Here is a 12399-nt window from a genome sequence, read left to right on the forward strand (position 1 = left end):
CTTCTGCAAAGTCCTTTAATACAATCGCTTATCCTCATTATATAGGTGATTCCACGAAGCCACGAAATACCTGGTAGAGGGCCTGACTCGCAATCTCTCTCACAAATGCAATGTCAGCTCCTGATGGCCTCGTATTTGTGCACCTTCTTGTCTTTTAATGAGAGCCTTACTGATGGAAACATGAGAAGTTCCCACCCAGTAGTACTAGACAACTCTTGATACATGTAAAGGATGTAAAAATGTCTAGTGAACTGTCCAGAGAACCTGTAATTGTGCTCGTTATTTCCACATACAACCCAAATTTAAAGACCGTATATGTGTATAGTGCTGTTTGTTTTCAAAATACATTGCTACTGCTACATATATTGAATTATCTTTTAATGCTCATAAAAATCAGGTAGAGCACATTAGAATTCTAGTTACACTGATAAGCAGACAGGCTTAAGGAATTTAAATGGCCCAAAGTTGCTCAGCAGTCAATGATAGAGCTAAACCTGTCTGATTCTAAATCCAGAACACACACTCACCATCCTATGCTACTCCCACATTCAATACCGTCAGTTCATTTGGACTAAAAGTAATCCTCCTAGTTGGTATTAGCATTTCCATTCCTCATAGGAAGACACTGGTGTACACCAACATTGAGTCAGTAGCTTACCTTCGTTAATTCTGATAGCAGGCTACAGGGCTGAGTTCCATGGCACAGAAGTGGACTCCACCTTGAGCCACCCTCCCTTGCTGGTGTGCAAAGTGATCTACTAACTCAGATACCACAGTGGGGGTGAGGAACCTTGTGCTTTTCTCATGTCTGCTCTTATTTGAGCTTGCATCTCTGTGCCTTCACCTCATCCATGTTATCTCAAAATGCTCACCACCGAAGAACATGAATGAATGGCTCAGCAATTTTTCAGGAGGGAGTCACTTATAACCATTATTGTTAGACCTTAACATTTTATTTATTTATTTATTTATTTATTTATTTATTTATTTAGTTAGTTAGTTAGTTAGTTAGTTAGTAAAGACATGGAAATATGGAAACTCCTGCTCGGAATGGCTTTGATACTCACATTTTCATATAAGGCCGCCAGGGTCTCCAGATCAACCACAGAATCATCCACGTTGAAAATGGCTGCCGAGCACCCAAAAAGGGAGAAAAAAGAGTAACAGCTTTGATTAGACTCCCCCATGCTAACATTCATTCTGTGCCTAGCTCCCAAGCAATACAATATTGCCCTTTCTCATACAAGGTGTGTCTTTCAGCATGTCCTGTCTCTTTCCCTTTGCACTTTGGGGAAAGAAACCAAAATGGTTGGCTGCTATTGCTGGCCTGAGCCCTGGCCCCGCCCAGTTCAATTTCTTGAGCTCGGTGTCCTTTCTGCAGTTTAATTTAGACTCCACGGGAGAAGTGTATGTGATTTAAAACTAAATCAGTTTGTAGGTTTAAAGCACAATTTTAAATCTTTCTTCCCGGCTGGTAATTGAAGAGATTTAGTACCTAATGCACCAGAACTGACTCTTGCCCATTACCAGGAAGAAAGAGAGAAAAAGGACAATGTTGGCAAATTAAATGAATTCAGCCATGTGATTTCAGGCACCTTTCCATGGCCACTGCAAACATCTTGTTTGGATTAAAAAGACAAGAAAGAGCAATAATTGCATCAATGGCAAATTAAGATTATGGAAACCTCCCAAGAGTTGGTCTTAAGGCAAATTTTCATTCCCATGGTTTTATTAGGATTCTGCTTGTTGTTCTGCATCTTAAATAAGTCACTTAGCTGTTAACTGATATGCTTATGATTTCATCTAGAGAGATTCCTTCCCATATATACCAGGATACAAACACTGAATTTAAAGCCTTAATGCATTTGGCAATCAAAGTGTTTGAAATAGGCTGCTCCACATCTTTAAATAATTATTCAAAACTAATAAGGTTTGTTCCCTCAACCCCACCTCCCTTCTCTGACTTTACATTGTGAAATTAACCAGCACGCTAGTAAATTTTCTCTGTGGCAGGCTAATTAATTTTATTAAACCAACCAGTGATATTTAGAATGCCTTAAAATTCTGCCCATCAACCATTATTCTATTCATTGGCATTACACCATGGTTTTCAGAGAAGGTAGGGATCAAGGTAAAGGGCAGGTTGCTTTCAAATTGCTTTGCTTCTTCTGTAATTTAGAATCATATGAATCCCTTTATACAATTTTAACAAAGTTAATTAACTCAGCTAAGATCATGTAACTTCACAGGACACCGAGAAATGTACTTAAAATTCCTTCACAGGCCACCTTTCTCTAACTTAGGAGTTTAATCAGCAAGCTATTCCTAGATACATGGGCTAGTGAGAAAAGAAGAGGTCAGCATGCTAGAGACAAAGTCAGTCATCTCAGATTCTACCAAGACAAAGAAAAATTACCCTTCTGAAAAGGCCAATCTGAAACCACAAAGGAAAATGTAGTTTGAGAAAGAATTTACCCTCCCAGCACTGTTCTTTGTACATGGAGATAATATGAATTCACTAATTTATTAGGTAGACTAGGTATTTTTAATATGTTGATTTAAAAAACAGAAACTGGCCCCGAACAATGTTTTGTTTTTTAAATGTCAATTCCAACATTCTCCTACAAAAATCAGCCAACAGGAATGCAATGAGAAAAGGTGAAATTCTAAATAATTTATCAGAAATGTTCACTTCTAATCATACATCCTAGTTACTATATATGAACTATATAAGTGTAGTTATAATTGAGAACCCTTAACTAATGAGAAAGAGAATATCTGCGGGTTTCTTTTCTTAGAGAGTAAATATTTGGTTTTAAAAGTTAATTAGGCCCTAGCTGGTTTGGCTCAGTGATTAGAGCGTCGCCCACAGACTGAGAGGTCACAGGTTCAATTCTGGTCAAGGGCATGTACCTTGGTTGCAGGCTCAATCCCCAGCAGGTGGTGTGCAGGAGGCAGCTGATCAATGATTCTCATCATTGATGTTTCTATCTCTCTCTTCTCCCTTCCTCTCTGAAATCAATAAAAATGTTTTTTTTTAAAGTGAACAGTATGGGTCCCAGATACACCATTGGCGGGTTTCATGGTCAGCCAGTGCCTCTCCAGTGGGCCTGGTGGCAGAAAGAACACATCTAGCGAGCACGGGGCAGAAGCACAATCATGGGCTCTGGAGACATTTGGTTGCTCATTCACCCATCCCTTGAGTAAACATTTGTTGAATGTGTACTAAGTTCTAGAAAATGTTCTAAAATGCTGTGATTATATATATCAAAAGTGTATAAGATATTCAAAACACTTGACCTCTTGACATTTATACTCTAGCTTTGTGGAAGGAAAAAAAACCCAAGTAAATCGTTTCAGATAGTGATACACTATGAAGAAAGTAAAATAGAGAAATGAGTGACATTAGATAGAATGATTGATGAAGGCTTCTTTGATGAGGTCAAATTTTAGCTACCCACTGAAGGGGTCAGTTCTTCAAATGTCTGGGAGAAGAGCATTCCAGGGAGAAGTAACTGCAAAAGGAAATTTCTTTTTTCTGGTGAAGAAACAAGCATAGGGTACAGAAAAAGACCAAGATGATTATCATGGAGGGATCAAGACATCCTCACTATGTGATCATGGCAGGTTAAACTGTCAACCTCAAACATATAAAACATATACCCATAAAACGTAATACCTATAAACAAGTAATACCACTTACTGAAAATATTAAGGGAGGTAATGTGTATGCTTGACATTGCACATAGAGCATATAAACTCAAGGTGGTATCTATGAACTATGACTATTATGATTTTAAATATACACATTGTTCATGTGTTTTAATGTTTGTTAATGCCTTATTTGCTCTAACATCTGGAAAGAATTAGAGAAAGAAGACAACTACTGAGTTGTTTGCTATACACAAACTTTCCAGAATTCTTGAGTGTTTAAGGTAGGAGGTTCAACTTTAAAAAGCACTATTAATAGAAAAGGCATATGCACAGATAACACTACAAAAAATAATGTATCAAATATCTGAAGGTTAATATAAGATGCCTTTGGGTCCATTCAGAATGCTAACCTAATTTTATCTCTAGTTACCATCTTTCTCACTAATATACCCTTCATCATACCACCAAAGCTATTTTTTGAAAACACGGGTCTCAAAATTTTACTTTGATGTTTAAAATACCTTGGATGTCTTTCCTTTAAATATTGGGTGAAATCCAAGCTTTATGGCCTTATTTTTAAGCCCACCCACTTCCTGCCCCCAAACTACACTTCCAGTCTCATCTCCTACCACTTCCATTTCTCCCATGTACACTGTGCTCCAGCCAGATTGGACAGCTCCCCAGCTCCACAGTTTCTGCCTTTCCCACCCTCATCATCCAAGGCCCTGGTGAAAGGTTTTCTGCCCTGGAAGGATCCTCTTGACCTTGGGATCCTTAAGTCCTCACTCTTTGCCTCTTCCATGGTATTGTACTCTATTTTTATTTTAAGAACCTGTATTATGGTATGTTGCATAACAGTTTCCTCTCCCATTGAATGGTATGCCCCTGTAGTCAGGGATCGTTCTATGCATCTTGATAAACCCAGCTCCCAGCAGAATACCTGGGGTGTAATAGGAATAAAGTAAACATTTGTGGATGGGAAAGATGCTACAGGAATCCCAAAGAGTGAGTCCTTCTGCTAAATGTCAAAGTTTCTTTTCTTTTCTTTGTTATTAGATATTTTAAAAAATTGATTTGAGAGAGAGAGTATGGAAGAGGGAGAGAGAGAATATCCAATGAGCGAAGGAAACATCAAGTGGCTGACTCCTGCATACTCCCTCATGGGGACTGAGCCCACAACCCCAGGCAAGTGCCCTACCAGGAATTGAATTGGTGACCTCAGTGCATGGGACCATGTTCAACCAACTGAAACAGGCATCAAAGTTTCTTGATAAAGAGAGCATGGGGTCTTGAAAAAGAAAACATAGTTCGTTAGAAAGGGATAAGATGTTGACAGGTAAAATAGTATGGGAATGTATCTGAATTAAGGTGGTTTGCCCACCCCCATTTATCCCTCTTAAAAAATCAAGGTTTAGCCCTGTCCAGGGTTGCTCAGTGGTTAGAGTGTCAGCCCATGCACATACCTGGGTTGCAGGTTCTAAACCCAGCCCCGGCTGGAATGTGTGAGGGAGGCAACCAATCGATTCTCTCTCTCACACTGATCTCTCTCTCTCTCTCTCTCTCTCCACTCTCTCTCTCTCTCTCTCCCTCCCACTCTCTCTAAAAATCAATGGAAAAAAATATCCTCCATTGAGAACTAACAAAACAAAACAAAACAAAAATCAAGGTTTAGTTAGTACAGTTGCATAATTATGCCCCTAGTATAGGTGCATCGCTTGACCAAATATTCCATACCAAAACATAACTAAGTATAACAAGTGAATTTTCTCATATTTTAAGAAAAATATTTTTCCCTTCATTCTTGACCTTCAAAAACTTTTAAAATAGCAGTATCATCTTAGGGAAAAGGTTACCAGTAAATATTCAACTGTTATATGGCTTCAGGAAGACACCTGAAACATCCATTTATTAATCACCATTAATTAAGCCAAATTCTTCCCAAGCCATGGCCAGTGAGCATTGACTGGAAGGATGTGGGACATTCCCAATGGAAAAAGCAGATGCAGACAGGCTAATGGAACTTGCAGGCAATGGCAGGTAGTTCAATTTTGGCTTGAAGAAAGCATCAATTAACTGGACTAAGGAGGTAAGATTCCAACCTAGTCTGGAGAAAGAGCTTGTGGGATTCTGAATGCTATGATGAGGAGCCTGCAGTGCACCTAATATATTGCAAGGAAGCACTGAGCAGTTACAAGTGGGGGAATAAATTGGATAAACTTATAATATACTAGAGGCCCACTGCACAAAATTAGTGCACAGGTAGGGTCCCTAGGCCTGGTCGGCGATCAGGGCCGAACGGGGCCTTCTTCCCCTGGTTGCTAGCTGCTGGCCAGGGCCTTTCTTCATTCTGTGCCGCCTCCTGGTGATCACCACCCGTCATATCGAGTGGTCAAACTCCCAGCTGGTCGAATTCCCAAGGGACAATTTGCATACTAGCCTTTTATTATATAGGATAAGACACATCAAAATTTGGAACCACTGGTTTCAAACCTCTTCCAGTGGCCAAAGGGAGCAAAAACCTGAGTACTATGGACAGAAAGAACAGGAACAGAGGAGAAAGACTAAGAGAGCATACAGAGTTGTATCACTAGCTAGCTCTGGACTGAGGAAACTGGAGTATAAACCACTCAGAGGCTTTATGCCTAGACTTGGGGGAAGAGCTTTGGGCCTCCCACAGAAATAGGCAAAGGAACTTAAGAGCTGGACATCCCAGGTGATCTCCTCACCTCTACCACCACCCCCAGGTCCTAGGGAAGGAATGGGAGAGAGGAAATGACTGGTGAAGGAAGAGTGGATGATAGAGCAATTTAGGGCCAGCACCAAGTACTCCACTGGAGCTTCTCATCTTCCATGTAAGGATCTTAAAAGTAAAAGTAAAATAAAATCCACAAGTGGAAGGAGCACTATGAAGAGATCTGTGGGTGGAGCACATGAGCTTAAGGAAATTAAATTATCTCTATTATTTCTATCCTACACAGTGGCCAGGGGAGGGAGTTAGGTTATTGGCCAAATGTCTAAAAAGTGAAAAACAAAACAAAACAAAAAAGCTTAAGTCCCAGTTCTTCTAGGTCAGTGGTCGGCAAACTCATTAGTCAACAGAGCCAAATATCAACAGTACAACGATTGAAATTTATTTTGAGAGCCACATTTTTTAAACTTAAACTTCTTCTAATGCCACTTCTTCAAAACAGACTCGCCTAGGCCATGGTATTTTGTGGAAGAGCCACACTCAAGGGGCCAAGGAGCCACATGTGGCTCGCGAGCCACAGTTTGCTGACCACAGTTCTAGGAGAACTGTCTTGCATGTCCATAATTGTGCCTCCTATTCACCAAAACAGTTTAAATTCCTACATAAGGACAGAATCAATACTTGATCATTCTATTCCCCAAAATTCTGGGGCAGTGTATTAGAGAATTAACTCTTGAAGACACTTACCATCACATTTATAAGCATTACACAAACCCACTTAATTAGTTAACTGATTGTTATGATGTCAAAAGAAATCAATCATTAAAATATTTTTGGAGTTACCTAGGATCAGGTAGTGCCATCCATTTTCTACTTTAAAAACACACTCTGTCTCTCTTGCTCTGTCTGCCTTTCCCTCACACACAGACTCACACACTCATGCACCCATACACACCTTTTATCTTGTAAGTTGAATAAGCAAATCTCAGCTTACACAATTCTATGCACGCCTCAAAGCCCTGATACAGTAATTCCAAGTAATTCTAGCTTTTGTTCCCTTCTGTACAGGGCTCATTATACCAACACGCCTGCAGATGGTGTCAGAAAGGTGAAGTGTCAAATCCACAAAGGGGAGACCCCAACAACTCATTGCTACTGCAATATCAATCATTGCTGGTGGGTTTTACTTTTATCTCCCTCTCTCCTTAGTTATTCTGACTCACACTGTCAGTTCAGCTAGAATATTTCACCTACACCTCACAATATGCCGAAAGGAAGTAGACACACGCTGTGAAAAGCTGGTAATTTTATTGGGTTCCTTTACCTTTAAAAATCTGTTACTTGGTCAAGTCTGGTTTCTGGGCTCCTTTTTTGCAGGGAAATTGAGGCAAACATTTTTATGTGGTCCTCTGGTGCCTGCTCTGTACTCCAAGAATTATATACACAAGGATCATTAGAGTCGTGTTTCGCCCATTAAGATATAATAACCGTCAGCAGGGACAAAAAGCAGATCAGTATCACAAATTCAAACTAACAGGCGCACATAAAAACTATGCGCCTGCTCTGGGCACATGCACAGGGTCAGGGTCTCACACAAGAGGTAAATTCCCCCTCCCGTTTGCAGACAGCTTTGCACAGACCAGGGTAAGCAGAAAGAACACGCAGGAATTCTAAGCCCTGCAACCACTTTTAACCCTGAACACTGTTCTATCCCTGAGCGCACCTTGTCCAAATAAACAAAGGATGGCTGCTCGCTGTTTGAAGGGCTTCTAATTAGTAAAAAAACAAGCAGTTACTCACAGGAGCTGATTTAAAAATATATATTGTTTTATTGATTTCAAAGTAGATGGGAAAGGGAGAAAGAGATAGAAACATCAATGATGAGAGAGACTCATTGATCCGCTGCCTCCTGCATGCCCTACACTGGCAATGGAGCCTGAAACCCAGGCATATGCCCTGACAGGGTATCGAACCGTGACCTCCTGGTTCATAGGTTGATGCTCAACCACTGAGCCACACCAGCCGGGTAGGAGCTGATCTTTTTGATTGAAGGAGCACCTCTGGGCAAGAAACAGGGGAGACTGAGGGAGGAAGGCACACGTCCTAGTTGGAGATTAGCCAAGGGGAATCTTGTCATCCAAGGTGTAGAAGATGTCACCAACAGATAAGACTGGGTCAGTTTACCAGGTTTGGAAATGTTGGCTTTAAACATAAGCTCTATGTAGCCTGCTTTATTCTTCTTTGTATTTCCTGAAGTAGTTGACAGGCTACCTTACACAAAGGGGGATTTTAATAATCAGTTGCAAATGGAGTAGCTTTGTTGTCAGCCCAGGAAACCAAAGATTAATAGGATTATTTGATTGTATGAATAGAAATTATTTTGTTAATATTGTTAACTTCCAAATAGCCAATATACCTAATACTTAGCTGTTTTTGCCCAAATTACTAATATTTTTAGGACTTGATAAATACTCAATTTGTAAGGAAAAGGGACCAGAATGTGGAAAGTAAAATAAGAGGTTGTGGGTTTTTAAAACTCTCAGGTAACCTGTCCCTGAAAACTACCACAAACTAATCCCTGTGACCTCTACCAAGGAAAAGGCAAGGGTGTGGGAGCGTGGAAGGAGGCAGTGGAGAGTCTGAGATGAGGAAAGGCAAAGCAGAAACATCTCCCAAAGTCTCACTCCCAACAACAACAGCCCATTGCTGAGAGGAAAGACCAAGTTCATGACAAAACTGGGCAAAAGTGAAAAGAAGGGAGGAGCATGGAGGTGGGTTAGGACAGGGGCTGCACAGAACCTGCCCCCACTGAAGGACTCTATAACCACGCCTCTTCACAATGTCATAGCTCTCTCATAACCTTTCCTCACAGTGTCTCACTTTTTCCCCACTGGCCACTACGCTGCACCTCCCATCGGCACCAGGCACGCCTGTGCAGACAGATACGCATGAAGCCTCGCTCTGCACAGATAACCAGATGAATGCTGAGGGCACCCACTATTAAGCAGCTCAAAAAGATCTCTGTCCACTCCACCAGAAGGTGGGGACAGTAGGCAAACCTTACTGGGGGGATTAATGCTTAATAAATTATTAGCCAGTTTATGGGGAGCTTCCTATGTGCCAGGTATTGCTCTGTTTTATATTTAAGCGTATAAAACAGATGCTGGTGTGGTCCCTAGTTTTACAGATGACGATGCCAAGGCACGAAATCACACAGCTTGGTTTCCAAAGCTCGGTTCCATAAACACATTTGCTAAACTAGAGTATACTTCTTCATCCCTTCAAAAGTGTTAGCCAATAAATGGTCACTCCACCTAAAACCTTCACCACCTGAAAAACCACCACACAGACAACTCAGTTAACCAACTAACTACCCACAACGTCTCCACAGAGGCCTTGGAAAATGGCAGCGCCGGGCTTTGCGTTACCCAGCAGTCTCCCAGAGGGGGCCACATATGGCCCCTGCCACAGGAACTTCACTTACATATGCTTCACAACCATAACTTCCTTATTCAGTTATCACTAACACTTAATTCAATTTGAATATGCTGTCTCAATATGTGGGATAATATGATCAAAATTCAATCTGTTTAGCTATTTGCAGTTATTCAAAATAATCAGTATTGCAATTTTGCTATGAAGTCATAGCAAAAAAAAAAAAAATCCTAAAAAGGAGAAATCTGGAACTTGAAAAGTCATTATCTTAAAATAAAACAAAATATAAATGTAAAAATAAAACATAATAGGAAGACTTATTTTCTTGAAAATATATTAATAATTGCAACTTGACACTGCATGCCAGAACTAAGAAGGGAAGCAGAAGCACCAAGAATGAAGAAACACAAAAGTTGCCTTCAGACCCACAAAGAACAAGAATTACACAGGGAATATACGTCACAATCTTATCGACACTGCGGAATGCCTGCTGGTGCTACCTTAGTCCATATAGACCTTATTTGGGGCTTTGATGGAGACAGGAGGCAAGTGTAAAGGGCACAGTGAGCAGGAGCTGGCCGGAAGGTGGAAGAAACAACCCCCAAAGGGACACTTATTGAATCTCTTCCAAAACCTCAAAATCACTCAATGTTATAAAGTAAAAACCCCAATTCTTGCCCAAGTCCAGGCATGTACTATATTCCTGGAGGTGCCCAAGGTGCCATTTTATAGGTGCAATTAAAATTGTCCATGGTTCAAACCTCAAAGAAGGGCTACGGCATAGAAGTCACACCACTTCCCCCTCCTTCCTCTCTCTCTTCTCTGTAGGGCAGTGGAATGAGAAACAGTTTGGGTTAAGCTGCTTCTGTTCTTCCATTAGTTCTGGTTCTTTCAAGCCAAAATTACATTCCAGGCAGATTGGATGGTCTCAGCCAGTGCCTGAAGGTAAAGTACAAAGAACGGCCACCCTCTGCTCTCTGGATGCAGCTCGCAGTGAAGGAATGTACAGTGGTTCAAAAAGAGGTGGGCGGACCCCGGCTCCTCAGGTGTTTTAGACTCAGTGGGAGGATGAGAAAGGTGGGAGAGGAAAGGGCAGCATTAGAACTACTGTTTGTATTTATCTAAAGATTTTTTAAAAATGGAGCTCTGCCGATATCCAATAAGTTGATTGACCCTGGCAGCTTCATTCAGTATGTCTGCAGGTCATGATTGCATGTCACCTTGGGTGGGCAAAGGCCTTCGTACGTGCATCCTCACGTGTTCTTTTACTTTCAAACATATTGTGATGGGGGAGGGAGGCAATTCAATAAAGGTTTCTGATTCTAAAATCTGGTTTTAACTAAATTTGACAAAACAAACAAGTTGGCTTCAAAAGGTTCCTGGAGAGAAACCCCAGATTGAAGATAATCCATCAACAATAAGAAAATGACAGAGCAGACACTTTGATTGTTAGTACAAGTTCTTCATCAGCCATGGAATGAATTAAAAGCAAGGACACTCGAATCAGATTTGCCAAGACTCTGACCTCCGTAAGTCATAACAGAATTTATCAAGGGACTGTTTGAAATCTGGGTTTAAGTCCACTATTGTTAAGAATGAGCCTCCCCCTACTTATATATTGAGCCTTGAGATATTAGCTAATGAGAACCCAAAGCCATCAAAATTAGCAAGATATTTAAATTATTATTAATCTCGTTTTAATTAATATTTTTGCATATGTTTCAAAGTGTCAATATTAGTTCTGACATACATTTACATGATGTACATGTTTTAGAAAACATGCCCTGAGGATCAGGCTCCCAAACTTTGTATTAATATGGGTACACAGTATAAATTTAGGAGACCAACTGCCTTTGAGAATAGGGTCTTTTAGGCTAGAATCTCAATGTTCCTCAGGAAAGTCCTAGACAATCATGGTGAATTTCCGATGCCTGGTTAAATTAATTCTGTTTAGCCCTGGCAGGGCGGCTCAGATGGTTGGAGTGTTATCCTGTCCACAAAACGTTTGCACGTTCCATCCTTGGTCGGGGCACATATGAGAGGCAACAGATGTGTTTCTCACATCGATGTTTTTTCTCTCTCTCTAAAAATCAATAAAAACATATCATGGGGTGAGGATTAAAAAATTAATTATGTTTTAGACAACTAGCATAAACCTTGACAGATATTTCTAGAAATTATTAGGCAAAAGTGAGCAAAGTCCAGTAGGCATTCTCAGATCTGAGATTCAGACTCTGGGCATATAACTAACTGGCATCCTCTTACACTTTAATTTAAAATTTACATTTGAAATAGAAATATAATCTTTCATGCTGCTGCACTCCCAAACTGAGATTCTGGGCTAGAAGAAACTAAACTGAAAAATGTTTTATTTTGATGTTAGATTAAATGTTATAAATATAAATTCTGAGTGTACGGGAAATTTCCAAATGAGTGCCAGGAGGTTTCTGGCACCCAGACTGTTGCAATGCATACAGAGGTTTATATCAAGAATAGTCAACAGCAATTTTCCATCCCCCTGGGAGAAGAATAAGAGGAAATCACTAACGTGGAATGAAAACACTAATTTGCAATCATGCAGGCAGTAACTGTGCCCAAGGATGCCAAAATGCTTTTAAATG

At 40.5% G+C, this 12399-nt stretch overlaps 1 protein-coding gene across 3 annotated transcripts in view; it reads right to left on the minus strand.

The window, feature by feature from the left end:
- Positions 1-12399, minus strand: part of FMN1 (formin 1) — a 402801-nt gene that overhangs the window by 146025 nt on the left and 244377 nt on the right. For all 3 annotated transcript variants that reach the window (XM_054716379.1, XM_008142957.3, XM_008142958.3), the window contains one exon: positions 1068-1129. In XM_054716379.1, the coding sequence (XP_054572354.1) occupies positions 1068-1129 (62 nt within the window). The remainder of the gene's footprint in view (positions 1-1067; positions 1130-12399) is intronic.

The sequence above is a fragment of the Eptesicus fuscus genome, chromosome 5, assembly GCF_027574615.1.
Source record: "Eptesicus fuscus isolate TK198812 chromosome 5, DD_ASM_mEF_20220401, whole genome shotgun sequence".
In the NCBI taxonomy this organism is placed as follows: Eukaryota; Metazoa; Chordata; class Mammalia; order Chiroptera; family Vespertilionidae; genus Eptesicus; species Eptesicus fuscus.